The sequence below is a fragment of the Hippoglossus hippoglossus genome, chromosome 1, assembly GCF_009819705.1.
Source record: "Hippoglossus hippoglossus isolate fHipHip1 chromosome 1, fHipHip1.pri, whole genome shotgun sequence".
Lineage (NCBI taxonomy): Eukaryota > Metazoa > Chordata > Actinopteri > Pleuronectiformes > Pleuronectidae > Hippoglossus > Hippoglossus hippoglossus.
In genome coordinates, this window is record NC_047151.1 from 3433176 (window position 1) to 3459808 (window position 26633).

Here is a 26633-nt window from a genome sequence, read left to right on the forward strand (position 1 = left end):
CTTATCAGGGCGTTTGTATTTTAAAAAGTAAATGTACCTAATAAACTGGCAATAAATACGAACGTAGCAGCAATATTGTTTGGATACACTGATATGATTCAATCAAAACCTTTGGCAAACATATACGATAAGTAAACAGGTTTGATTGTCACTCTAAAACATCCAAATAAAATGTAAACACAGGTTATAGAGATCAGGAGCTTGGGCTTTGATTCAGATAATAACTACATTCACTTTCACTGTTTCAACATTGGTGCTAAAAGAATAAAAGATTTAGATTTTCAAGAATGTTAGAGAGATAAAACAAAAGTAAGTCCAATGTTAATGCCCAACGTTGAAAACAGTGGTGTCTAAAGTCTTAAAAAGGTCTTTGAGGGGTGTGACCGACACATTCCCATTTCCCCACTTTCCTTCCTCTGAGCTGTTGTTCAGTCTCGGTCGGACGTGATGCTGCGTCAGTTGCGTCACAGGTCTGAATGGCAAGTTGTGTGTGCCAGAGTTTCTGACCTGAGGCTCAGTCCTAGCTGGAGCGCTGAAGGTCGACCCGACTGTTGCCTCCGCAGAGATGAGAGAGGTCTGATGCTCTGTGGAGTGGGCAACACTCTTCTCAGTGGACTGTTGCTGGGAATACGGAGTCTGAGGAGCACATTACACACAGAGGCACAAAGTCATCAGCTGCCACACACAACATACATTTTTGGGCAGACAGTGGCTGATTAGAAGATTTTAGCATATCCCCCAACTCTAATGACCTGGAGATGTTCCTGAGGTATCACGTTCACATGGCAAAAGAAAATGAGTTCCTCTGTGAATCCCTGAGAACATTTGTTCCAGATATGAATATATTCCCTCAATATTCTCTCTTGAGATAGTGTTCACAAGAATGGGACTGACAGACGGAAAACCCCCAAAAATAATGCCGACATAATAATGGCACAGACACATAAAAAAAATAATCTGCCCCAATAGCATCTAAACTGTGAGTGCACTTGACAAAAGCAGCAAGATTGTGTATATTTCTACTTTCAACAAATTCCATGAAAAACCCCAAATCAACAAATGAAACTTAATATCAACAAGTTGTTAAGGTATAAGCCTGATACATCTTCTAACTTTGTACCATAAAGCCCCTACAAGACATTAATGAGTCCAACTCACACCACAGTTTGATTAAAAAACTACAGTGTACCACATTAAATGATCTGTTTGCACTTACAATGGAGATCAAGACTTGTCAGATGATCGCATTGAGTAATAAAGGTAAAAAATAGTGAAACTAATAAAGAACTAAAAATGTTCAAGCATCATTTACTGTCTGATCGTTGATGAGGCACATCTCTGTACCACTGACGGGGGATAGAAGCTGCCTTGTGCTTCTCACAGTAAAATGTCTGATACCTTTTTCTTTCGTCTCTTTTTTTTCCTCTTCCGTTGTGGCTCAACAAAGACATCCCCCGTGCTGCTCTGCTCCTTCTTTACACTTTCTGAAAAAGCAATAAAAACAAGACTTCTGTTCAGTTCTACCAGGATGATACCATGTTGTACATGGATATAAATATAAATTACTTTCACTGGATGCATATACAGCACGCACCTGAAGGTAGACTGATGTGAGCACTGTGCCGTTGCTCTCCACCCTCTTCAAATGGACTCAGACACAGAAAGAGAGTCTTCAGAACTGAATTAGAAGTGGCTCCAACTGCAGATCCATGAACAGAGAGTTAACAACACACTTCAGCAGCACACATCTAGTTCTCAGCTCAACACAAAAGCTGCTCTCAGACATGCGCTGAACTGTGGATAATCTCCTGACATGTTCCGGAGAGGGTGTATGTGTGAACGCAAATGTCCGAGTGAGAGGCTCCTGCAGAGTTTCTCCTGCCAGCATCTTAGGAGGAGATCAATCAGGAGATCCTATGCAGGATTAACTGCGAGCGAGTGGGTGTGTTGATGACGTTTCTAACACGCCACAAACGCAAAATAAAAAAAACAAAAAAAAGACTACAAATGTCAAGTTGAAAAAGCCATCGAAGATGTCAGAGATTTTGGTGATAAAAGGCAAATGACGATGTTGATGGGCTGTTAACAAAATCACATGATCTCCGCAATGGAATTTATACATTAAGTCCTGTCTCTGCATGCTGCTATTCATAAGACATGTGACATGGCTTTACCTTTGGTTGTGGATGATCCTGCTCTGTCGCCACAAGGAGTCCGACTGGAAGAGATCTCGCGACAGGCAGGATTCACCTGCTGCTTTGTAGCTTGACTCACAGCCTCAGACAAATCATCTTCATTTTCATTTTTCAAACGATAGGAGAATTTAGGAGATGTTGGTCTGTGAGAAGTTTTGACCAGACGTGGAAGAGGCGTCTCTGCATTGGAAGCTCTTTGATTAGAGTCTGATGAATGAGTCACGTTATCAGACAACTGGTTTGACTCTTGAATACAGGAGGCAGTCCTTGAATAATCTGGCTGAGTCTCCTTGCATGGCAGAGGAGCAGCACTGAGAGGGGCAGAAAAGAGGCCGAGGAAGGACCTGGCAGAGGCCTTGTCAGGTTCAGCCACAGTTTTAACGTGATCATCTTCACTCTTGGAATGTGCGGACAGCGGAGTAGAGCAGGAAGATTGACGAGAAGTGGAGGTTGTCACAAAATCTGGAGTGAGCTTCTGGCTGTCAGTGATGGGGCTTGCGAACAGGCTACAGAATGTCTTATTACGTCCAAATGAAGAATCGCCACAATGTTCCATGTTGCTGCTGCACTCTGCTGTGGCTTCAGAGGAATTAGGTTGTTGTGTGCCAGGTTCCAGGATGAGTTGGAGTTGTTTGGAGGGCTCATGGGTCTCACTGGGTTGTTTTGCTCGAAGATGATGAACGTCAGAGTTTCCAGCATTATTTGTCTCGGCGGAGCTGGTGACAGGTTCAGCGGGAACAGCAGCTCCACCTTTAAACACTGAGAAACCTGAAGAAGGACGAAGAGGCTTTGCTAAGGCTTGTGATTTAGACGTCAGACCAGAGAGATATGGCCGCATCTGTGGAGGATTAAATGTCTGGCTTTTGAGCTTAGTGGTTGCAAAAGGAAAAACACCTTCACTTTTACAGTTCACAGAGTGTAAAGTATCCACAAGCAGGTGGGGGCTTCTTTGAATATCTAATTTTCTACGCGACAACGCGGACTTCTCTGTCACTGTGGCAGGAGAGTAGAACAACTCCGACTTAACTTCACGGGAAGCTCTTTGAGCAGGTTTCAAGGATGCAGCTACTTCCCCAACGTGTTTCTTGTCATCCCCACTGGCCACAGTAAGATCAGGACATGTCTTTGATATAAGGTCAGAGTACGTGTGGAAGGATGGCAGGCACTTGAACTTTTTCTCCTGGGATATATTTGCTTCATTTCTGGTATTCGTAGAATACGAGACCTTGTCAGTGTTTGAGCTCAGCAGAGGATCAGTGCGCTGTTCACGGTCAGTTTTTGGAGTATATGATACATACTGTGCAGTAGGAGGGGAAGATGTGTGGCCAACGATAAAACTTACTTCTGATTTACAAGACCTGACAACATCAACAGAGTAGGGAGCTTTGCTTTGGTCTGCAGAGCCTGAAGTGCAATCAGAGGAATTCTGTGGACCAGAGAGAGATGCATAGTCTTGACTTCCAGGAGTTGTAAAGAAACTAGGGAATGGTTTGAATAGCTGAGGTCTGAGCACTGCTTCGACTGAATAACAAACTGGCTCCTGGTGATTAAGCTGAGTTGACAGGGGGCTGTGAGGACGGCCACTATCTGATGCTTCTGGTGGGACAGCTGTCTCTGGGATTTCACGCTGTTCTTCAGTCTTACATAACAACACTTCCTGCTCGGTCTTTGGTTCTTCACTGTTGTAAAATATCGGCCTAAAATTAAAAGCATCAGGTGACAGTTAAACCCAAATGTCACAACTTGTATGGATGATTAATTATTCGATGAAATACGATACAAGAATGACTTTAATGTTTCCATGACAGGTGTGAGTTTGAATCTGCATACCTGAGTGGTTGTGTTAGTACATCAGGGGTTTTCTTTGACTCTGTAATTTCAGTCTCGTCTGTGTTTGCTGGTTGTCCTGAAGACTTCTGCTCGTCTATTTTTGAAAGTTCATAGAGGTCCTTGTCCCGTTTTAATACCTGCAGTGAGAAGTAAATGCAAACATTTACACACGCTGTACATGTACAGCATATAAAATACTCAGAAATATTTACATACACACCTCCTCGAACAGTCGGCTAGTGGTCTCATTAAGTGGATCATGGGAGAAATTGCAATCTACCCCGTGAGAACACTTTCCTTTTCTATGGAAGAACTTGCAGGGAAAGGACTGTTCTGTTTAGTAAAGGAAATATCACATGTTCAACAGCCTCCAGTTTCTAATAATTACCAGCAAGGATTAAGGACAGAATGATACAGTATATCCACCAATTCCAGAAATCTCTGTGTCTCAAGAACCATTCATCTGATCAGCTTCACGCTTGCCATGTGCATTGTTAAAGGCCCAAGGAAGTGCTGTGTCAAATTTGCTGCCATTTGAAATCTCAACATTTTCTAAATGAACTAGCTTTGAATAAAGAGCAACCAGTGCTCTGCAGCAGTGGCACCAGTTTAAGGGATGTTGTCGATCAGGACAACAGCAGAGATGACACATTCTCCAGTTCGGGGTCCACATACTGAGTCGAAACCTTTGAATAAACAGGAGTCCTGCAGCAGGTGTCAAATACTGCAGTCACTTACAGTTTTAGAAAGAAAGCTGCAACCAGCATCACCACAGGCCAAACAAACAGCCTAATCCAAACAGACAGGTTTACAGTGGACACTACACAAGTTATACCAATTATTGCAGTTAAACCAAAGGATATTGTGCATGTAGGGGCAGCTCTCCCCTTTTGTGCAGAATCCTTGGACGTAATACTTGCAAACTTCTTTGATGATATCGTTCGAACCCTGAATGTGCTTCAGTTGGCACTCGTCACCCTGCAAACAGGAAAGAAGAAAAAAGTAATGTCAGTACAATGAGACATTTTTAGTCACTGAAACTTGTCAACGTTTGTCATAACCTGCCTTGATGCACCGTCCCCAAATGAAATGTCGACAAAGTAACTGTCCATCCACCAGCAAAGCATTCTGCTCTCTGAACTCTTGTGTCATAAGTCTTGTGGGTGGCACTTTAAAATCCTAGGAGGAAAGATGAGCATGACAATTAGATTAACACATTAAACCTATATATATATATAAAATATAAAATATTTCTTTAAATACATTTTCATATCCTCTCACATTTGTGTACCCCTAACTCTTTTGGGGCAATTGTTTTTTTTTGTAAGAGCACTTGTTTAAATGCTTCAATTAGGAGTTTCCCTTATCTGATGTTGCTATAAAGACTGTCCACGTCTGTAGGAAAATACTTCCAGGGACCCAGCTGGACTATATGAGTGAATAGTTCAGGAAATAAAAATCTACATTCAGACATGTCCATAGCTTTCACCACACAACAATACATTTTGATTGTTACTGATTTATTTATAATCTGTTTAACATAATTGTTTCCCTTGATTGTCAAAACTTTTTTAGACCCATGGCTGTTTATTATAAGGCCTAGTTAATTGTCAGTATACAGCTGAAATGCAGCAGACAACAGGCTGCTAATAATTAATATCTCTCCTGACAGTATGGTCAAGAGTCTTGCTTACCTGATTGGCATATTTTCGTTTACCCTGTCCTCCAAATTTTCTTGAAGTAAATCTAGTCTGATAGTGGCCACCTCCATTAGAAAATCCTCCTCTATCCTTCTGATGATGCTGGTTTCTCCTGCCATCCCCCTGGTTGTTCTGTTGCTGTTGCTTGTAGTTCTTTTTAGCGTTCTGACCTTTGTGATGCATGTTATTGTGGCCAGAATTATCACTGTGGTTGTGCATCAAGTCTTTGGAGAAGCCAGTCCTCGAATGTTCAGTGGAATCATCATCTTTAAAGGGTTTGGGTTTGTACGTCCAGCTACTCTGGGCTTCATAACCTTGTTTCTGTGGAAAAGGAAATCATAGAGGTTACACATTGTAAAGTTTATCATAACGTTTTCAAGTCCATAAATACAAATTTCATATTGTGGAAGATATCAGTGGACATTTACTTCACAAACACTTTACCCACCCCTCCATCGGCATAGTGCTGAGTAGATAATGAGGTGAACTATCCCTTTAAGGGGACTGTCGGGCCTTGGTGGAGGTATGAGCTCTGCCATTCTAATTTGATGTTTAAGCAGTGGCAGATTTAGATAGGATCTTGATTCTTGTGCAGTTGTGCTAAGAGGAACTATTTGACCAATTTAAGAAAAGCACGAGTCATCATGTGCTGAGAGTCAGAAGCACAGAGGAGGCAGATGGGGAGGTCGACCTCAGGTTTCTCCACTGAGAGCCTGAAGAAGGGGGAGCAGGGGAATCTGGGGCATCTATGTTTGTACAGTAGCCTACGTATTCAATAAGTAAAATCAGTCAGTGTGATTATTAGCTTTGACCATACAACTGCTGGGCAGATTTCATATGATGTGTAATTGATAACTTTGCATCAAGGAAGGCAAGAAACGTCAGGAATTGGACAGAAGCAGAAAATAAGTTTGTGTTAGTTGTGTTTCTTGTATGAAGTGAAATAGTGTAGTTTTCTCCTTAATAAATTATTATTATTTCTATCCTTCGTACTTCATTTTCGACATTATGGACTTCTGTGATTGTATATAATTTATGATTGTTATTCATATGGGTTCTTCCATACAAGCCAGACTTGAGAATGAGGCTAAACTCACCTTGTTGTCAGGGCCTCTCAGCTCAGCCTGGCTTCTCCTCTTTCTTTCTCCAGCTCCACTGTGGAACAACACAAGCACGTAGACAAACATGAGGGATTCTTCAAACACAACAAAGCTACACACTCAAGTGTGGCTACGTACCTGTGTGTGACGTCTTGGTCCATAGATAATCCCGTGAACAGGTTTGCGAAAGCCATGTTTTTGTTTTCTTCTTCGCCAGATATTTGTGGTTTGTTTGGGAAAATCCTGCAGTTTTTCTGTCTTGGCTACAACAGTTTGACTAAAGCTGCAGTCAGTGGTTTCTCACATGCCTTCGTACGTCACTGCATGGTCTCCCTCTTCTTCCGTGTTTTGGACTGACGTTACAGCTCTGTCTTCTTCGTCTTCTTCGTCTTCGTCTTCTTCTGCTTCTTCTTCTTCTTCTTCTTCTCTTTTGAGATTTTACAGCAGTTGGCCTCTACTGCCTCATTGTGGCTGTAGTTGTCACTTACAGTTGAGTAAATCTGTGTCGTCCTCTTCACATGTATCAGCTCCACTGTCTCCTTCAGTGAACAAAATGACCAGTTGTTCTGTTTGTCGACAAATGTCTCCCCCCTGAACTAAACCAAATATATATACTAGTCCAATATAATAACACTTTTGTGTGAAGTCGTTATTTTCTTTGTATTAGTCTTTCATTCCCTAATTTCAACCTTGCATGTTCTTGAATAAATCATTTTTGTGAAAATTGTTTTATTCTGAAAAAAATTCTAAATAGGAAATCCGTCTGCTTGGTTGTGCCTGCCTGTGTGTGGTTATAATTATTTCTCAAGTTTAGCCTCAAGTTTATCTTCATCTTCAAGTGTGTTGCCCCGAGCACAAATTTGAGTTGTGAGTAAATTGGTTCCTGAATACCCCCCCCTACACACACTCACACACACACACACACACTCACTCCAATCAATGGATCAATGGAAAGTCACAGTACACACTACATAGTCTCTGAGATGTCTTTGTTTGCTTTATTGTTTTTAATGCTTAGATACACACACAAACACACAAGCTGAAGTATTCAGGATCAAATCTGGATTATTGCAACGCCCTGTATACATGCCTCAGCCAAACCATACTAAGTCGTTTGCAGCTCGTTCAAAACACTGCTGCTCTTATTTTAACAAAAACAAACCGTAGGGCTCATCTCACGCCAATTATTTGCGTCCCTTCACTGGTTACCAGTTAAATTCAGGATTTATTTTAAGATACTTTCAATAACTTTTAAAGCTCAACATGGGCTGGCCCCCACATACATTTCGCAGCTCTTGACTCCCTATAATCCCGGTCGTAACCTGAGATCGGCCAGCGTGTCCCTGTTGGCTGTCCCTAGGTCAAGGCCTGCTACTCAAGGTGACCGGGCTTTCTCTGTCAGGGCCCCAAGGCTCTGGAACTCCCTGCCTGATGAGATTAGGCTCGCCAACTCACCACCGATCTTTAAATCACTGCTCAAAACGTATTTTTACAGGAAAGCATTTCTAACATGCGACTTGTAATTATTTTCATTACAACAATCTGTTTTACAGAGTTCAAGTGTGATGTTCTTGATTCTTTAATCTGTTTTCTTTAAATGGCAACCAGTTTCCTGTCCACGCAGTAAATGACATCTCTCATCCCACATAGAGAGGTTCGCTGAGCAGCTTAACAGCCCACAGGGCGGATGCTCTCACATTTTCACTTGATGCTTATGTCAAGAGGGATTAAGTCTAATATTAATGGGATTAAAGTGTAATTGAATCTATTTGGCTGAATGGTGAGTAAGCACACTCTGCCTTTTTTGTCAATCAGCGAGAACGATAAAAAGCTCAGACATGATAGAAGCTGGACTTTGTTCCTCCACATATGAGGCCATCCTTGTATCTGGCTCAAAGTTCAGGTCACACAGACAGTTGCAGAGTTGGCTCTGCGAGGGTGTTTGTGTTTCCCCCTCAGTCTCTGAAGTCTAACTGTGTTCACACTGAGCTGTCTGAGCATCAGGATGACCCGCTGGGCCCTTCTCACTCCCCTGCTGCTCCTGTTGGGCCTCTTCCTCCACAGTGCTGTCAGTCAGGAGACTGACGACTCTGCAGCAGCACCACCTCCACCGCCACCGTCGGGCCAGGCCTCTGATGGCACGCAGGCAGAGGACGAGTACGATGAGTGGGGAATGAACTCGGTCAGAGGAGGCTTTGAGGCCGTCGGCGGATACTTTGACTCTATGCTGGAGTTCATGGGCGGACGTGATGGAGTGTGCCAATACGGCTGTAGATATGGTAAGTCTGTTCAACAGATAAGTGGCATGATGCAGAATGAGAAACACCAACCCAACACAAAATAAGTTTTTCTCTTTTTGGATTCGATTGACATTGGCAAAAAAAGAAAATCTGCTATATTCAGCCTTTTAACTGATGTGTCTGTCACTATATGGATCTTCATTTGACCACAATTTTGACCAGAGACCTTAATCTGTCTCGTATGTGTTTTAAAATGTAAGTGGATTCAAATGTAAAATTAAAGCATTTTTTTTAAGTGGTTTTAAATTTTAAAGATACTTTAAACCAGAAATTTTAAACCAGAATATAAGGTTTCTTTTAGCTATATTATTAAAATGAAAAAATTATGAATAACTTAAAAGAATGTAAATGCATCTCTCTTGCTGTTTCATGGATTATCTAATATGATAAATAAGAATATATAGGACTAAATGGATGTTGCCTGAAATGATAGTTAGGTGAAAACTGACCTTTTGGATATAAATGTAATAATTTAAACATATTTTACGGAACTCAAACATTAAAAGATGAATAGGATTTACTATAGGCTGATATTGTAAATTCATCCACTTATCATCTTTGTTATCATCGGGGAGTGGGCCTGGAAATGGACTGTGACCCCAGCGTGATAGGAGAGGTTTCATGTGGAATGTGTCAGATATTTCTTTGATTGTCAAACAGAATCCAGCACATGTGCACTGTGCGTGTTGTGAAACATGACTTACATCTTATCTGCTCTCAGGTAAACCTCCTATTCCTCGTCCTGGATACCAGATGCCAGAGCCTGATGGATGCAGCTCCTACTTCTTTGGACTTCCTGTTCCAGAAGGGGTATGTTTCCTCTGACTGCATCAGGGAAATTCTTATAGGAAACTGTTAATAAATACAAATATGGAGAGCTGAATCTGTCTTCCAAAGGGCCATGAGAAAAAATGACTGGAGTGGGTAAGGGAAGGTGGCTGAAATGTATTTTTGACTTTTTAAAAAGCAAGATGCTCCTTTTATATTTCATTTGGACCCTCTCTCTAGCCTCAGGAAATACAATAACTTCCTTAGTAACATCTCTTAGCTTAACATATGGAACAATATTTTCTATCGGCCTAACTGCATCTTTAACAAAGTTGAGGAAGAATTATGGAAATGTAGAACTAGGTCTGTTGTGAATGAGTGTACAGTGGAGGCAACTGTTTGCTGGTGAAATAATGGATCCTGAGAGAGATTATGTTCCATACTAACTAGTAACATCAATGTTTACAGTATCAAAATATTCAAAACCACACACTCACTCACACACTGAATCCCCTCTGTTGTGTGCCAGATGGATATGGGGATCCCTGCCATGACCAAGTGTTGCAACCAACTGGATATGTGCTACGACACCTGCGGCTCCAACAAGTACCGCTGTGACTCCAAGTTCCGTTGGTGCCTCCACAGCATCTGCTCCGACCTCAAGAAGAGCCTTGGCTTTGTTTCAAAGGTTGAAGGTTGGTAACATTTCTAACTTTTCATTTATGAATGCAAGTTTACAGAGTCCTCTCCAGTTCATCAGCACCGCCAGTTTAATTAAAACTATAATTAAAAAGTGTTTGCGGAATCAAAGGTTCAGTGTGTAGTATTTAGTGCCATCTAGTGGTGAAGTAGCAGATTGCTTTGAGGGTGAAAACCCCTCCCTTCATCTTCCCCTTCAAGCATGTAAAAGAAAATACAGCAGGTAAAATAAAAACGTAAGAGTTTAGACTCCGTGGAAGAGGACCAGCTCATAACTGAAACCCAATAATATTTTTTTCAGGTGATTGAACACTAACAAAAAGAATATACTTTTATTCTTTCTATGTATTCTTCTAATTTCTTCACACTGGGCCTTTGATTTCAAACAAAAAAATATACTCAAGTGCTTCAATCCAGTGGTGTACGAATTCAACTGCAAGCAGAGTAAATCTGACATTATATGATACTGATGAACATTGTACCTTCATTATTAGTATATTGCTCCATGTGCTGACTGACATACATGTCTGTGTCTCTCTGTCCCTTCTTGTCCTCAGCATGTGAGACGGTGGCAGACTCCTTGTTCAACACAGTGTGGACTCTGGGCTGCAGATCCTACATGAACAGCCAGAGAGCAGCGTGCTACTGTCAAGGAGAGGAGAAAGATGAACTTTAAATGAGATTAACACAACAAACCCACTCTCCTATTTATATAAAAACAGCAGCAACTACTTGATGTCTGATGATGGTACTCTGAGTTATAGCTGTGCAAAGACTGCTGTGTGACTACTTGAGTAATTTATTCATTAGGTCTTGGTTATGGTTTTGTTTTAGGCTGTTGTTTTGTTTGTTGATTGCTTAAAAACTCAAATGTGCACAAGTTGTAAGCCAAATCTGGATGTATTTGTTTTTGCATGTATGCAGACTGCTATTAGCACCTATACAGCTGGTCGTGGACTGAAAGGAAAAAGGCCTGAGGCGTGAACTTCACTTAACGTTAAGCTACTGTGCAGCATTTCGAGTGTTCCCATGTCCTACTGAGGATAATCCACTGTATGAATAAATGTTAACACATTTGTGAATGCATCCTTTCATTTCCTGGTTTATTATAGACAACACCATTCAACAGCTCTGAGATCAGTATTCTGCATTAACCAGTGTACTTAGTGAGTAGGTACTCCTATCAGTTTAGAAAACTATTATGATCATTTATTGTATTAAACAATATTGTAGATAGTTCACCACTAGATGGGGACATAAGTACTGTTGAGGAATTTTTTAACCATCCTCACACATTACTGTATATGCCACTATATATTATGGATATAATGTATATTACACTATATATCTGTACAGGAGAATAGTGCCGGTCTAGTTCCACAGATACTCCCTTCTCTCTCTCAGCAGTGCCCAAGGTCAGGTTATAGATAAAGGACCAACCAACAGTACATTGTGTCTACGCTCACTGACTTTCATATCTAACTCAGATGCTCCAGACAGAGAGGCCCCAACTTTAACTCTTTTACATATTTCACCAGTGGCAAGATGTAAGGACACAACGTGATTTAGGAATACATACTTAAGACTTAACTATCCAATAGGATGTGAACACCTACATGTAACATAGAGTGACATGTGCTGTTAGAATGGGTGACACAAGTAGAGGGAGATATACTGGGAAGCAGTGGGAGACATCTTCAGACTTGGGGGGGGGGGGGGGGTGACAATTGCTCAAGTTACTCTGTTAGCGTTTGTATATTGTTCCACCTTCTGGTCTCCTTGATGCATCAAGTCTACATTAAAACCTTCTGCCTAAGACATCAGCTGCTGCCTGAGTTCTCCTTTCACCAGCTGCCAGAAAACTTCCATAACAATTACCACTGAGGATGAAACACGTACACCTGGAAACAACAGCAACAGCATTTAGACCTTCATGTTAGAAAATAACCCAGTAACACTGTATTTCAAATCCATAATTTGACTGAGACTCAAAATATAATTGAATATTTAGAACTATGAAGCATTTATATGATTTAATTATTTATTAATGATTTTTGTGTTCAAATTAAAACGTTTTTTTTTTTTAATGGTGATTTATATGCTGTGCACTGACCATTCAACAACAATTCAAAATGTTCCGGTTTTATTGTAAAACATGGCTCACCTAGCACCAGTGAGCTCTATTTTGTCAGGATCACCTGTCCTGTCTGCCAAAGCTCTATTTGAGCTCAATGCTAAATTAGCACTGAATAGATAAAAAGAACACTGAGCTAAAACAGTGGCAATATTGGACATAAAATTACCAGGTGTTGAGAAACACAATTCTGAAAGAAAGCAAATGTTGCTCTGTATGATACATGTGAACATTTTCAAACTGTGTGAACAGCCTCAGCCCCCGAAGCCAAAGCCTCTTCACCATCCGTACCCCAGTATCAGACCTCTTCTGCCAGGCTGAACAAACACATCTCCGCACAGGCTGAGTGTATTCAACAGCTTTTGGGGCCAGACCGTCCAAATAGTCCGGTTCAGTGCAGCAACTTCCATGTTGATGTCATGTCAGTGTTGAGTTCACATGTTTCTGCTGCCCACAAAATAGCCACAAATATAATCATAGTTATAGCAGGTTTAATGTTTAGCATCTCAATATTTATAGCATTATGCTAAAACCTCTCCAAAACAACAAATTCCTTTTTGAATTATCTTGAGAAATTAAGTCTCAGACATAAGGAAATTCAGACCTGTTGGTAGCGCTAGAATAAAAGTAGAGTCACAAAGTCATTGGGATCCTCTAATGGGTGATTATTAAAAAAATGTACAGTAAAAAATCACAATTCAAGATCACTTTTGACCACACAAAAAAATCAGGTCATCTATTGTAAAAAAAATAAGAACATTTGTGTCAACATTTTCATTATTAGACACTGTACTCAGTGAGTGAACAGCCATTATTGAGTGAATGCATGACTACAATAAGAATTGAGTTAAAGGGATAGTTTATCCAAAAATGAAAATTCACTCATTGTCTATTCACCACTATGCCGATGGAGGGGTGGGTGAAGTGTAGGAGTCCACAAAACACTTTTGGAGCTTCAGGGGTAAACAGTGGTGCAGCCAAATCCAACACAGATGAAGTAAATGGTGACCGATTCTTCAAATGTAAAAAAACTGAAAAAAAATACCTGATATTCACATTCGACTCGAAATGGTGTCATCTACTAAAAAATGTTCTCCCTGATACACACGTGAACACGGGTCCAGAGGAGGATAGTTTTTTTTTAATGTTTGAAGAATCGGTCCGCAGTTCATTTGTATTGGACTTGGCTGCAACACTGTTTACCCCTGAAAATCTAAAAGTGTTTTGTGGACTCAAACACTTCACCCACCCCTCCATCGACATAGTGGTGAGTAGATAATGAATGAGTTTTCTCACTCATTATCTATCCCTTTAAGGCAGAGAAATAAGAGAAGAACAGATTTTTCTTCATCAAGTTTATACAGTACCAAGAGAAGAAAAAGCAGAATGAAACAGAATAACAAAGTCAAGATATACACAGAAATGCAGCGATGAAATTAGTAAATACTGCCTTTCCAACTGGCAAAATTTTCACAAATATATTCCTTCAAAGATGTCATTCACTTGTTGGAGAAGGATTCAGCGTGAATCTGGAAATATGACAAATCCCCAAAGTCCCATGACACAAAAAACAGTATGTGTAAATGACGAGTGTTAAACGCAAGGTCCATGTGGTCTGTCATCACACAAGGTACATTCATATAAGGTCTTGATAATCCACAGATCTACAGAAAAAAAGAAACAATTACATGAGGCCAGGTGACAGCGAGTCGCAAAGTTTCTATTAAAGTCATCATCACACACTTCACTACAAAAATGCTGTCAGGGAATTTGTGACTAATTTGCTGCCTTTAATATTGTGTTTGATGAATATTAAACCTGACCACGTGTCTCACAGAGAGGTGTGAAGAAGGCCTCTGCAGGAATCCTTTAGATCAGGAGGTTTTGTGGAATGTTTTGACAGTTACCATCCCTGATGTTGTAATCAGATGAACCTTGAGACAGTCTCCATTCTGCAATCCTGACATGACTTCCTGTGACCTGGATTTATACCTGTTCCCTCCCATTTGGTTTAATACTTAGGCGTTTCCATTGCACTTGATTCTGTTTGGTTAACCTGTTTGCATGCATGATGGACAAGGAATCTTCTCTGTGTACACATCCATGTTGTAATAAACGAAAATATTCCAGTAAGGCCAACTGAGGATCCTCAAGTTAATTATTTTATTCACCACACCGATTACAAAGTCAGCCATCTTTAATCACATATCTCTGCCAAAGATTTGTCTTCATCAAACACAAAATCTATTTCAGAAATTTGAATTTAACTAATGCAGTTCCTTTTCAAAATCTGCCTGTTCTCCTGTCCTGTGTTAATACTACAGTGCTGAATTATTCCTTGTCATTAGTGAGTCCTCCTCAAACAGTTCTACAATATACTGTCACTTCTTTTTGTTTGTGTGCTGGATGTTGTGCACAGAGCTTTTTATAAACAGTCTGTGGTGCAAAGAGAAGGTAGACAACTTTGTGTTCATCCTACCTGGTTTATCTGCAATTAAGATTTTATAGCCAATCATTTTCACAAAATAAAATAGTGCTCAAATTGTATTAATATTAAACATATTGCACATCCAAATCGCACCGAACCCGGCACTGCACTTTTCTCAGGGACATTTAACATTGACTTTATGTACTTACTCATTGTGAGGGGTTCGGGAGTTGGCTGGCTGTGTGACTTGTCGCTTCACCCTCTGGTTAAATGCTTCAAGCTACAACAACAGGAAAAGAAAATCCTGAAGAGAGTCATTTCATTTTCTATTCAGTCAATTTCAATTTGCTATGTGTGCAGTACTGATACACTGTCTAGTTCCACTACATTTACTTTGTACATATTACATTAGTGATGACAGGGTTTATCCTCTGGGCACCATGAATGTCTGAACAAAAAAAGTTTTCAGTCTGGTCCTGGTGGGCCCACAGACTGACATCATCATCCACAGAGCCATGCAGCTAGCTAGTCTTATTTATGTTATGGCACTGCATCAAAATATAATTTCCATATTTCCTTCAATCTTCTAGATCTGTTTCAGTAATGAAAAATATCTGCTTATTTTCTACAGGACCATCTGGAGCACCTCAAAACCCACAATCACATATTAATGTGTGATTGATTGAATTATTAGAACATTTTTACAGATCAAGTAGTTGCCATATTTGATCATAAAATGTAAAAAATGAAAAATAAATTGTTTCCTTGCATGACTTAACTTTCCAGTAGTCTTAACTGAAACTTGTCTGCTAATGAATGACAGAACTACACCTCCTACATGAGAAGGATGGGGAAGTTTATAAGACCAATCCTCCACTCACCTTTTTCCTCAGGTTCACCTTTATTTCCTCCTCCGGTGGCAGTCTTTTTTCCTCCTCCGGTGGCAGTCTTTTTCCCTCCTCCGGTGGCAGTCTTTTTTCCTCCTCCGGTGGCAGTCTTTTTCCCTCCTCCGGTGGAAGTCTTTTTCCCTCCTCTGGTGGCAGTCTTTTTTCCTCCTCCGGTGGCAGTCTTTTTTCCTCCTTTGGCTGCACGGTTTTTAAATTACCTTCTTCTAAAAGCCTTTTTCTAAGCCTTCTTCTTTTTAGGTTGAAATTTCTTGACATTCTTCTTTTTTTTGAATATCTACTTGGTGCCTCTGGAACTGGTCGAATCCACGTTTGACGCATCCCTCTGTTATCTGTATTTATCTTTCGCTCTGATATATGCTTCTTTATGAAGTACTGAGGGGTTGACTTGGTGCTGATGACCTGCAGGCAGCGTTGGCCAGCTGATCCAGCCTGGCCTTCACTTGTAGACAAGTCCGGATTCACAAGCAAGTTATTGTCCTTAAATGCTGATCTCCTTCTTTGCCGGTTATGATGAGGGTTAACAATGTTTGGTGCTACTACCGATTCAGGAAAGTAATGGTCTGTGACCGGTGGATAAGGATACCCACTGACATCAAGGGGGGGAGGAACAACCCCCTGCGTGTATGTGGAGTAAGAATTAGTGGTAGCACCATCATAGTCAGTGTACCTGGAGCACTGGGGCAAAGTGTAATCTGAAAATTCTGTCAAAGAAGCAGGGTGGGCATTGCAATAAGCTTGTTCTTGTAAATACTGATAAAGATAAGAAGAGTCTTCTCCTCTGTCTTCATCTATGTCTCTGGGCCTCTGAGCTTCCTCGCTGTCCTGGTTGCCATCTCCTGAGTTACTGCATTCAGACTCTCGCTTTTGTTCTGTGCACCAGGTGTGAGAGGGATATTGGCGTGAGAGGCTTGGGATATAGCTCCTCTCTGTCAACCTTGAAGAGGATGACGATGAAGACGATGAGCTCCTGCAATGTCTGTCGGAGGCTCTCTGTCGACTCTCCTGCTCCACTCGGCTGTCAGCATCAACCCTGCCTTCAGGCTTCTTTCCATATAGCCTCTCCTGAGTCCGGTCTGCCAGTTTGCTCATCTCCTCCACTTCCAGGCTCAACCCCAGAGTTTTAAGTACGTTCTGCAGCTGCTCATGCTGCTCATCCACCTTTGGGGGTTCTTCCTCTTTCTTCTTCTTCTTCTTTTTTACTGCTGGAGGAGACTGTGATCCACTGCCAGAGCATAAAGAGCCATCTCCTTTATCATTCTGCTTTTTCTCTTCATCCCCACGCAGAGAGGGACTGTCATTGAGGGATTTTTCTCTACTGGGCAAGCTGGTCCTTCTCGCTCCATCGTCAGTCCCACTGCATCCCAGCAGGGAGTCTCTGCTGTGTGATCCCCAGCTCTCACCCATTTCTGACTTGTCCTCCACAGCAGAGGGCTGAATGTTGAGGATCTCCTCACCTAAAGCAAGATTCTCACCATCTTCATTGACAATCCTGCTGAGCAAGTCAATGTCCACTCCTTTGTTGAGAACACTAAGGAAGCGCTGGAAACCCATGTCCCTGGTCTCCTCCTTGGCTGGTGAAGTAACTCTTTGGCTGGGAGGAGGCGGTGTAACATCAGGGACCTGGGAAAAGTCACAGATACAGAGACTTCACTTATTGTAAAAACATTAACTTCTATGTTGTCTGTTAAGTAATCTTGGCACCATATCATCTGTTATTTGGATAATATTGTTTTTCATTACACTAAGGTGTTTTTTGCTTTAAAAATGTTTTTATCAGCTGCCAGGAGAATTCCAACACTACAAATTAAGCCCGGTTTTGACACCTAGCTTTTGACAAAATAAATAAATAAATACAAAACTCACAGCATTCCATCTTAAGTATAGACATCTCTGTCCCGCGGAGTCTTAAATCATTTCCTTCTACAGTGCTGTATTACACATTTAAGAACCAAGAGTTCTTCTCTTGATGTTTTTCCCTGAACTTATCTGACCAATACAGAATTTCTGATTAAGGCTGTGCTTTTTAATTTGAAACCAGGACAACCAGGTGTTTATAGGCTGTTAGTCAAAGTGTTTTCGGGCTCTAACCGTTTGTCAAAAGCAGCTGCCTTGCTTCTCAATGACAGCAAATCGGAGTCACCTGCCAGCTCTGTGCCCAAGTGAGGCAGCAGAGAGACAAGAAACAAGAAGTACTGTTCAATTTATTAAATAGCAATGTCAGCTTGTGACTGCAAAAGGCTGCACTAATTCAACAACAATGAGTGTTTGAAAATGACAGCCTATTCTCTGTTTGAGGGAACTTTCAACTGTTCAGCCATGTCTGAATGTGAATTGGACCTTTCTGAGGTCTTACGGTAGTATTAGATTGCGTTTTCTCAGTACAACCAACCCCAAAAAGTTATGAGAAGTTATGGACATTTTCAAGAAAGCTGTAATTAGGGGAGTTGAAAGTGTAACAACACTAATATAAGTTAACATGTGGACTCATGGTCATGACAATTTTGATCTATGGGAGTAAAATAGATCCATACATTTTTTAGAATTTACAGCAATACAACAATATAGCTTGTGTTGCACTACACAATAAGCCATTGTGTAATAGCTAGGAGGTGATTTCATTATGTTTTAGTGTTTACTTAAAACAAATTACAAACCTCTGTGTTTGGTGGCAACATGTGGGGGTCACTAAATCTCTGCTTCATTAATGCCTTCACTCTCAGTTTCAGGGGATGATCTTCAAGGATCAAATCATCCTTGGATGAGTTCATTCTCCTCTCGGGTGACAGGACCTGAGCATAAACAGATGAAGCAATAAGACAATGTACAATATAGATATATACATGATAATACATTTATCAATTCATGCTAGACACTGTCTATTCTCATCGATGTTATAAATATTTTTGTTTTGTTGATGTGCTTTGCTGCAAGTGACATCTGTTGCACTTCTGTCCGTCCCGAGAGAAAGATCCCTCACACTCTCTCTGAGGTCTCTCCTGTTGAAAGGGTTATTTTTGTAGTTTTTCCTCACTCTTTAGGAGCAGAGGATGTCACACATTGTTAAGCCCTTTGAGGAAATTGTGATTTGTGGATATGGGCTATACAAATAAAATCAATCAATTGACAGTCCATTACATCGAAAGCACTGTTTTCTCACAGTAAGCTACTGGTACAAAACAGCCGCTTGATTACTTGATCAATCTACAACTGTTAAAAGGTCCAGTGTGTAAGATTTAGGTGAAAGGGATCTATTGACAGAAATTTAATATAAAACAATCCTAGTGATGTCTTCACGAGTGTGTTCCATCTACGTTATAAAAATTGCTGTTGTTTTTACTCTAGAATGGGCCCTTTATATTGAAATACTGTATATTTACATCAGGGCAGGGTCCTCTCTATGGAGGCCGCCATGTTTCTTGTAGTAGTCCAGACTGGACAAACTAAACACCCTTTGAGTTTTTATGAAAACTGAAGGGGTTCTCTTTCATGTTTGGAAGGGGAGGGTGAGGTGAGGGGTGTTCAGCTGCCACATGACAACTCACCACTTTATTTCACTAAATTCTACACACTGCAACTGTTAATACTCACCTTTGGCCAAATGCTGAGAGATTGCCGCTGCTGCAAAATGAAATTGACTCTGTCTCGAAGGCTTTCACCGTTGCTTGTTTCAGCATCGGAGGAGAGGCCTGGCTCCAAAGTTTTCAAAGCGATGGCAGCTTTCTTGAGTATTATTTTCTGCTGTATCTCTCGGAGCTCTTCACACTTTCTTGCGAGCTCATCGTCATTCTTTTCTTTAGCCATGTTGACTCTGCTGCGGTTGTGTGCTTCATCAGCTGGGTATCTTGAGTATTCGCAGTATGTGTCACAGCCATTATAAGTTCTTGATGTGTTTCTCATGCTGTTACTAACACCACCGTCACTTGGGTCCAGATGTTTCTGCAGTCCTCGCAGGGCATCCCCCCACTGCAGTGGATCCATGGTTCAGTCAGTCAGATCAGTGTGTGAACTTCCTGTAAAGATGAGTTGAAGTGTGTTAGCCGTTACCTGTAGTTACTGTAGTGAGCAGAGAATAACTTACATCTGACTCGGTCTAAACAAGATGTGCTCACACAGACACACAATCTTCCAGGGACCCAGACATTACTTTAGCTTGTATGTCGAGAAATCAACGCTAGTTTCTAAACCAAAGCAAAATGACATTTATACATGCTTTAATATTCATGGTTTGACTAATCATGGCCCGAGCAGACTGTAACCCCACTAAACACTGTTTGTGTAGCTTAGCTCGGCAGCTAACAGACTGTTTACCTGCTACGATTCCTCAAGCGGTGCATGGTTCTTCTCTCACATCGCGGAGGAAAATGCTGTTCTTATGAAAAATGGCATAATAAAAACTGTTATTTAAGAGTGAGGAGTCAAAACTGGGATGTGATGAGTTTCTGCAGGAGACGAGGACAAGTAGAAAACAGCTTTAAGTGAAGAGAGGAAGCAGGGAGCTCGCTGTGGTGTTGACAAAGACACGATAGCAGCGCCGCCTCCTGGAGGGAGGGCAGACTACAACCAGATAGACGAGGCGTTGAGATGTTCTCGTTTCTACCTCGTATCCACCTCACTAAAAGCCCATGATGGACATCAACACGTCCTGTCACACTCCTTTCTGCGAAGAGAGTTCACCAAGTGTTTGATGATGAATAATAAAACTGTTTATGCAACTGAGCCTGTTCAGTATCAACACATTTCAAAATCTGGCCTTAAATCAGTGACAGCGCGAGGTTGTCTGTAAACAAAGGTAGTGATCCAATCTTACAGGCCAATAGGATGGTTTTGTCTGAACTGTCTCTGATCTTTTATAGACCTACTCCTGGTGCACTGTGGGTCATACGGATACAACGGATTCAAGATCTTTGACCAGAAAAATCTAATCAGTTCTATTAATCATTCTATCAAAGTCAAACTTTTTACTTAATTTGAAACAATTCCCTCAGCATTCCTGACATTTCAATCAACCCAGTGATGGCACCAACCCCTAAAAATACATATGCTCAGTACTTGCGAATAACAGTAATGTCTTTTTTTTTATAATGCTAAAATAGTAGAGCTGAACTGAAGACTCTCAAAACTAAGTCTAAAAGTTACTTTCACTAATAGCTAATAACCTTGTTATGCTGTAATTTGTAAAATGTGTTTAAAAAGTGAAATAAACTCATTAGTGAAGATTGAATAAAAACAACTTCTGATAGGTAACTGTCATTTTTGTCACTGTACAGGCTAAACATCATTAATTATTATCCACATGATGTCAGCTAGCAAAGACAGTGTCTTGCTCAAGGGCACTTTGGTTCCAAGGATTTGAGATGATGTAGTGATGTAAACCCAGGGCCACTGTTCAGTATCAATACAATTACAATTAGGTAGCCATTTACTTAGAACCACTGTGTTTATTATGCAAGTTGGATATTAACACGACAGTTTTCTGAGCTGCAAAAACATTCTGTTTATGTTGCATTTTATTAGGGTGAAGGCTGTATCCTACAATAATACATTTGCAAACAAAATGAATTTCAACCAAAATTAGTGTATCACATTATTAAACAAATTTTAAACCATAGAATGAAGAAGCTGACGCTGTCGGAAGTAACATTCAAAAAACCTTCAGTGTTTTTCTTCAGCCTGATGTTGTGCTGTGGTTAAAGGACAGACTGAGTAATGGACTCAGCTCCTGAGGGTTTTGGTAATTACTTGTCATCAACTACTGTTCATTTCCTCAGCTTCTCTTGTCCTCATGATTCCTGGCTTTACTCTTTACTCTCCAATTCATATTCAAACGTGTGCTTTGGGGTTAAAGCAGGACATGCTGAAGGCCCAAACTGTTTACTCTATGAAAAAATCGTCTACTATTCTACAGAGGTTTAAGATAATTGTGTGACTCTATCAGTCAATGTCAGTGTTCACAGAAATTCACACTGTGTATCTTTCTTCATCCGGGTTGTTTGGTTTCAATGACCTGCAAACACCTGGGCCTTGCCTGCGTTTTGGATTTTTGTGCTGTGTTCAGTGGCTGAAGTGGGTTTATACTTTCCTGGTTAAAAAGGGTTGACTGAGGATTACTAAAGTGTTGTGGGAGAAGATGACTGGTTTGGGTGAGTACTGCCGGAAAGATGTTCAGAGGCCGGTTGATGGGATAAGGGAGGTAGGGAGGTAAAAAAAGCCCGGGTCTAACATGGGGAAAATTCGGGGCCAGGTTGGGAGGCAGAGATGGATGTAGAGCTGGGTATGGCAGCTGTGAATAATTCACTGGAGAGTATGTCGGTATCGCAGGTGTAAGAGGTGGTTGTAATAAACTGTATGTGTTGCTTGGAGAAAATGTTTGTAATGCAGCAGTGCTTTCCTGGGAGTTAGTTTCACATTGCTCACTGTCTTTTAAAGAACTACTGCTGTCATTCTGGTCATATTCAACAGCTTGATGTACCTGTATTTGATGTACCTCTGTTACATCCCTCCGAGCACTACCACTACACGAGTCTTTTTTCACATAACTGTCCCGAGTCAGAGAGCTGAAATTAGATCTGTTTGATGATGATGATCTACTGCGATGTCTCTGAGAAATTGCTCGCCTTTTGTCCCTTTCCGTGCTTCCTCCATAATGGCGGCCCCTATCACTGTCCTTCTTTCCGTATAAACGCTCCTGGATTCGATGTGACATTTGACCCAATTCCTCAGATCCCAAATCCATGCCGATGGCCTGCAGAACATCTTGCATCTGCCTGTGCTTGTGCTCATCTTCAGGGGTCAGGGTGGTGTTTCCCACCACTGAAGGAGACCTGGATCTACTGTTCAAGCTGTAGTAGCTTTGTCCGGCATCTCTCCTTAGCAAGGATTTTTCATCAGGTGGAGAGCATCTCTTTGGGCTGAAGGACCTGTGATGAGGCTGTGGAGACGCCAGTCTCTGGGATCCTTCGCTCTCAGTCCAGCAGTGGTTATTTTGGTTGCTTCCTTGTTGCCTCCTAGCAGAACTGGGTGACCACTGACGTTCTGCAGTGTTGAAAGAAACTGGAGAACGTGGTCCATCTTTGACTTCTGGAGGGGTCTGAGCCACAACTTTGGTGAGCATGGCAACGTTCACACCCTTGTTGAGCAAATCGAGGAAACGCTGGAAACCCCTAGTTGAATTCTGTTCAGGAACAGAAGGACCCTGGTTGGGGATGTCACTCTCGAATGACTGAGGAGAAACACAAAGAAGAAACCATAGTTTACAGAGTTGATAACTGCAGTCCAGTGGCGGCCTGCACATCTGGAGCAGCGGGACATTTCCCGCTGGCCAGATGGTCTTTTTGGCCTTGAACTGAGAACTTGATCAGCTATAATGTTGCAAGCAGGAATGAGTTGATGGACCTTTAAATCCAGCTATGGTCAGAAGAAAAGGAAAAGTGGAGCAGAGAGGGAGAGAATTAGGAAGAGAAAAGCTCTTGCCTCAGATGAAGCTGAATAGTGCCACATAAGCGACATGTTCGCCAGGAAGGGACAAGGTCAGTCAAGTGACACTCAAACTGTACAGCAGTACAGGACTGCTGTCAAACCAGCCTCCACTTCAAAACACATGGTCAAACTAGTCTCCACTCATTTCACAGTGCACATTGTAAAATTTAAGCAACAAAATAACAGACAAACAAACTACCTCTTTCCACAGACTAATTTCCCTTCGCAATGACAGTTCACCACCTCAGATGGTGACCCAGACAATATCAGGACATTCTGATGTAGAATTTCAAAGTAAATTGAAATATCGTATTTTCACTGTCCCCCCCTAGATTCAGATTGATATTGAAAACAAACTACCTGTTTCCACAGAATAATTTCAATTCACAATGACCACAATCAGAAAAGTCAGAAAAGTTTACCACCTAGAGGTCTGGTGCTTTGCGTGAAAAGGGAAGCCTGGAAAACAACCTACGAGGAAATAGGCAACCCTCAAAAAAACTAGTCTCTTGAAAACCTGAATTCTGCAAACTTAATGTTCTACTGCACTTTCATTCCTAATGATTAAGGCTACTCTCTTAAACACCCCAGTTCAGCCATGCACCTCTTTTACATTAAATTGTTGTCAGTCTAAAATCTTAAAAAGCACCATGGCCATTTCTACACAAAGATCATCATGGTAGCAATCTTACTTGTTTTGTGTTTCTAAATGCTCTGCTGAGTTACAAAGTCCAGGGGCAAAGCAAAGCAGAAAGAGTGGCTCACTCCCACACGTAACTCTGCACCTAAAGAGCCTGAAACACCTCATTGATGCCATTGTTACTATGGCAACAGCTGATCACGAAAATGTGTGGTAAGGATGTGACATTTCCGAGTTGGACCAGCTGAATAATCATCGGAATATGCAATATGAATGTGTCTGAGCGGAGAATCCCCTCCTGCATTGTTCATGTGTGAAAGGCAAACTTTGGAGAAAGTCTGGACCCAATTCTGTAGACATTCTCTGGAGTCCATGTCTGAAAACGGCTTTAGGAAGACAACGAGATCTGAGAGTTTATTGTGATACGGGCACATGCCAGTGTCGATGTGCTGTAAACAAAAACATGCGATCTCCGCAGTGTAATGCTAACATAACGTCACGCCTCTACATGCTGCACCCCCCTGACCTCCAGAGATTTCAGCGTTGTTGTGAACGCAGTTGACCAAAGAATCTCATATGTGAAAGTCAAACTCCTGAACTCCAGAGAAAGTCTGCACAATTGGGTCCAGACATTTTCCAGAGTTCATGTCTGAAAACAGCTGAAGAAACAGTTTCAGAAGGGGATGCACAAGTTATCACATGTGAAAAAACCCACCTGCCCACAAGGTTCATTTAATGGAAACCTTTTTCTATGTTGACGATGATATTCATGTCCCTTGGAATGGCAGTCATTCTTCTCTCTAGGTTTGCCACAACTCTGTTCAATGTAGAGGAGAGTTTCATTAAAAAAAACAGCATAAGGATTAGTAAGATAACACAGCACAAGGATTTTTAAAAGACATACTGTGTCCTCATAATGCTAACGCTCAGGCAGTTTTTATTGTGTCCTACCTTTGTAGAGCGCTCTTGTGATCCAGTCCGCTCTTGTGATCGAGTCCTCTCTTCTGAATGATCCCATCTCCCTTTGTGATGATCTTTGTCTTTGTAATATACAGACGATTTGTAATCACCGTGTTGTTGTCTATAGGGATACTCCTCATGTCTGTGCCTGTGTCTGGAGTCCTGAGAGGGTTTCCTGTATTTGAGATCTTCTTCCTGTGGAAGCGCATGTTCGAAATCCTTGGGTACACGTTTATGTGAAAAACTGTCTGGTGACTGTCTGTGGTTTCTATCATCTGGTTCACGCCTGTACCTGTATTCGTCTTCATGATCCTTTGCATACCTTCGCCTTGTCTTGTCAGCAGCACCCCAATCAGGTGAAGACATGCGTCCTCTAACTGGGCTCTTTCTGCTCCCCTCTCTGCTCACTGCATCTTTACCGTACCACCTCTTAGGTGAGTCACTGTACCCTCTAGTTTTGTTTGTCTTCTCGGCGCTGCTGTGTCCATCCCCACCATGGTTATGATAGGAATCCCTGTGAGGATCACGCCTCTCTTCCCATCTGTCATCATAGTCGTCCCACTGCCTTGAACTTCTGTCCCCGAACTGCCGCCTGTTACTGTGCTCAGCCCTGTTTGAGTACATCATCTCACAGCAACTTCAGCAGCTGAATGAAAGTCAAAGACTGCAGCAAGAAAGAAAAAGCAACTTTAAAATCATGAGATTAAAACATAAGTTGTACCACATGAACATGGATCGTATTAGGTCCAGTCGATGTAAAAGACATCAGGGGCGCAGGCTGCACATTGCAGCCTTCAACCAGTGACTAATAAAACCAACCAGCCGTAATTGTTTCATTACGGCTCTAATGAAAACGTGAGTTATGGCACCACCGTCCCTTGATCTAACTATTGGTGATATAAGGAGACGACAACTTCTAGCTATTTGCAGGTAGCTGCTTATCCGTTACATGTAGATAAGTAGCTAGCGAGTTAGCTTAGGTGCGATATATATCCAACTCACCGCTTTCTTATCATCGACAATTTTCTTATGATTATTTCCAGGTAATTGCGACACATTTGTGCTAAGTTAACCTTTGTGAGCTGGTAAATGAGCTGCAGTTAAAGCTAAACTGTAGGGATGGTTTAACTAGCTAGTTAGCAATAGTTAAGAAACCTTTTGGTGCATAACCAAATAATTATATTACCTTCTCCACCGGGCGACTCCACTTTCTTTAAGGGGAAACCAGGAGAAAATAGCGAAACTATGCTTGGCAACTCATAGAAGTCAAAACCAAACCAAACAGCTTGAAGTTAGCTCACATCTACAGCCGAGGGTTCACTGGCAGGCGGATACACCACCACCATCACCAATGAATTGTTTCACTGCTTCTCCAGCTCTGCACAACAGAAACGAGCTGTTTCATATACTGCCACCTCCTGGCTGGAGGCTGCACAACAGAACCTAATGTTATATTATTGTTATGTTATATTGGTTTGTATTTGTTTACTACGTC

At 41.4% G+C, this 26633-nt stretch overlaps 4 protein-coding genes across 6 annotated transcripts; 1 reads left to right on the forward strand and 3 right to left on the reverse strand.

Moving 5' to 3' along the window:
• Nucleotides 1-321: 321 nt before the first annotated feature.
• Nucleotides 322-7693, reverse strand: LOC117771424. Its single transcript, XM_034601737.1, has 11 exons — nt 6964-7693; nt 6823-6880; nt 5720-6046; nt 5091-5204; nt 4889-5003; nt 4246-4355; nt 4026-4162; nt 2987-3892; nt 2175-2953; nt 1595-1650; nt 322-636 (listed from the first exon to the last, which is right to left on the reverse strand). Exons 1-11 carry the CDS (start codon nt 7017-7019, stop codon nt 322-324), a joined length of 2973 nt encoding a protein of 990 aa, XP_034457628.1. The 5' UTR covers nt 7020-7693.
• Nucleotides 7694-8573: 880 nt separating this feature from the next.
• On the forward strand, nt 8574-11676 carry LOC117761185 (group XIIB secretory phospholipase A2-like protein). The gene is made up of 4 exons (XM_034584871.1): nt 8574-9104; nt 9847-9935; nt 10423-10588; nt 11150-11676. Exons 1-4 carry the CDS (start codon nt 8831-8833, stop codon nt 11266-11268), a joined length of 648 nt encoding a protein of 215 aa, XP_034440762.1. The 5' UTR covers nt 8574-8830; the 3' UTR covers nt 11269-11676.
• A 2318-nt stretch (nt 11677-13994) lies between these two features.
• LOC117761151 lies at nt 13995-20637 on the reverse strand. Of its 2 annotated transcripts, none has more exons than XM_034584821.1 (7): nt 20383-20637; nt 19651-20072; nt 18717-18851; nt 16459-17682; nt 16036-16401; nt 15364-15434; nt 13995-14390 (listed from the first exon to the last, which is right to left on the reverse strand). In XM_034584821.1, the coding sequence occupies exons 2-7, from the start codon at nt 20038-20040 to the stop codon at nt 14363-14365; spliced, it is 2214 nt and encodes a 737-aa protein (XP_034440712.1). In that variant the 5' UTR covers nt 20041-20072; nt 20383-20637; the 3' UTR covers nt 13995-14362. The 2 variants fall into 2 exon arrangements, with proteins under 2 accessions (XP_034440712.1, XP_034440706.1); XM_034584815.1 differs by having other exon boundaries at nt 20371-20636.
• An 843-nt stretch (nt 20638-21480) lies between these two features.
• On the reverse strand, nt 21481-26567 carry LOC117761167. 2 transcript variants are annotated; one of them, XM_034584833.1, is made up of 4 exons: nt 26325-26567; nt 25130-25784; nt 24894-24995; nt 21481-23281 (listed from the first exon to the last, which is right to left on the reverse strand). In XM_034584833.1, the coding sequence occupies exons 2-4, from the start codon at nt 25763-25765 to the stop codon at nt 22040-22042; spliced, it is 1980 nt and encodes a 659-aa protein (XP_034440724.1). In that variant the 5' UTR covers nt 25766-25784; nt 26325-26567; the 3' UTR covers nt 21481-22039. The 2 variants fall into 2 exon arrangements, with proteins under 2 accessions (XP_034440724.1, XP_034440733.1); XM_034584842.1 differs by lacking the exon at nt 26325-26567 and having other exon boundaries at nt 25130-25802.
• Nucleotides 26568-26633: the final 66 nt, after the last annotated feature.

Coding starts and splice junctions, on each gene's coding strand:
- LOC117761185 (XM_034584871.1), top strand. CDS start 8,831: ATGACCCGCTGGGCCCTTCTCACTCCCCTGCTGCTCCTGTTGGGCCTC. Junction 9,105..9,846: donor CCAATACGGCTGTAGATATG/GTAAGTCTGTTC, acceptor ATCTGCTCTCAG/GTAAACCTCCTATTCCTCGT. Junction 9,936..10,422: donor GACTTCCTGTTCCAGAAGGG/GTATGTTTCCTC, acceptor GTTGTGTGCCAG/ATGGATATGGGGATCCCTGC.
- LOC117771424 (XM_034601737.1), bottom strand. CDS start 7,019: ATGGCTTTCGCAAACCTGTTCACGGGATTATCTATGGACCAAGACGTC. Junction 6,881..6,963: donor GACCAAGACGTCACACACAG/GTACGTAGCCAC, acceptor GTTGTTCCACAG/TGGAGCTGGAGAAAGAAAGA. Junction 5,205..5,719: donor AACGAAAATATGCCAATCAG/GTAAGCAAGACT, acceptor CTTTCCTCCTAG/GATTTTAAAGTGCCACCCAC.
- LOC117761167 (XM_034584833.1), bottom strand. CDS start 25,765: ATGATGTACTCAAACAGGGCTGAGCACAGTAACAGGCGGCAGTTCGGG. Junction 24,996..25,129: donor CACAAGAGCGCTCTACAAAG/GTAGGACACAAT, acceptor TACATTGAACAG/AGTTGTGGCAAACCTAGAGA. Junction 23,282..24,893: donor TAAATGAACCTTGTGGGCAG/GTGGGTTTTTTC, acceptor GTTTCTCCTCAG/TCATTCGAGAGTGACATCCC.
- LOC117761151 (XM_034584821.1), bottom strand. CDS start 20,040: ATGGATCCACTGCAGTGGGGGGATGCCCTGCGAGGACTGCAGAAACAT. Junction 17,683..18,716: donor TGTTGCCACCAAACACAGAG/GTTTGTAATTTG, acceptor GACTTTTCCCAG/GTCCCTGATGTTACACCGCC. Junction 15,435..16,035: donor AGGTGAACCTGAGGAAAAAG/GTGAGTGGAGGA, acceptor CTGTTGTTGTAG/CTTGAAGCATTTAACCAGAG.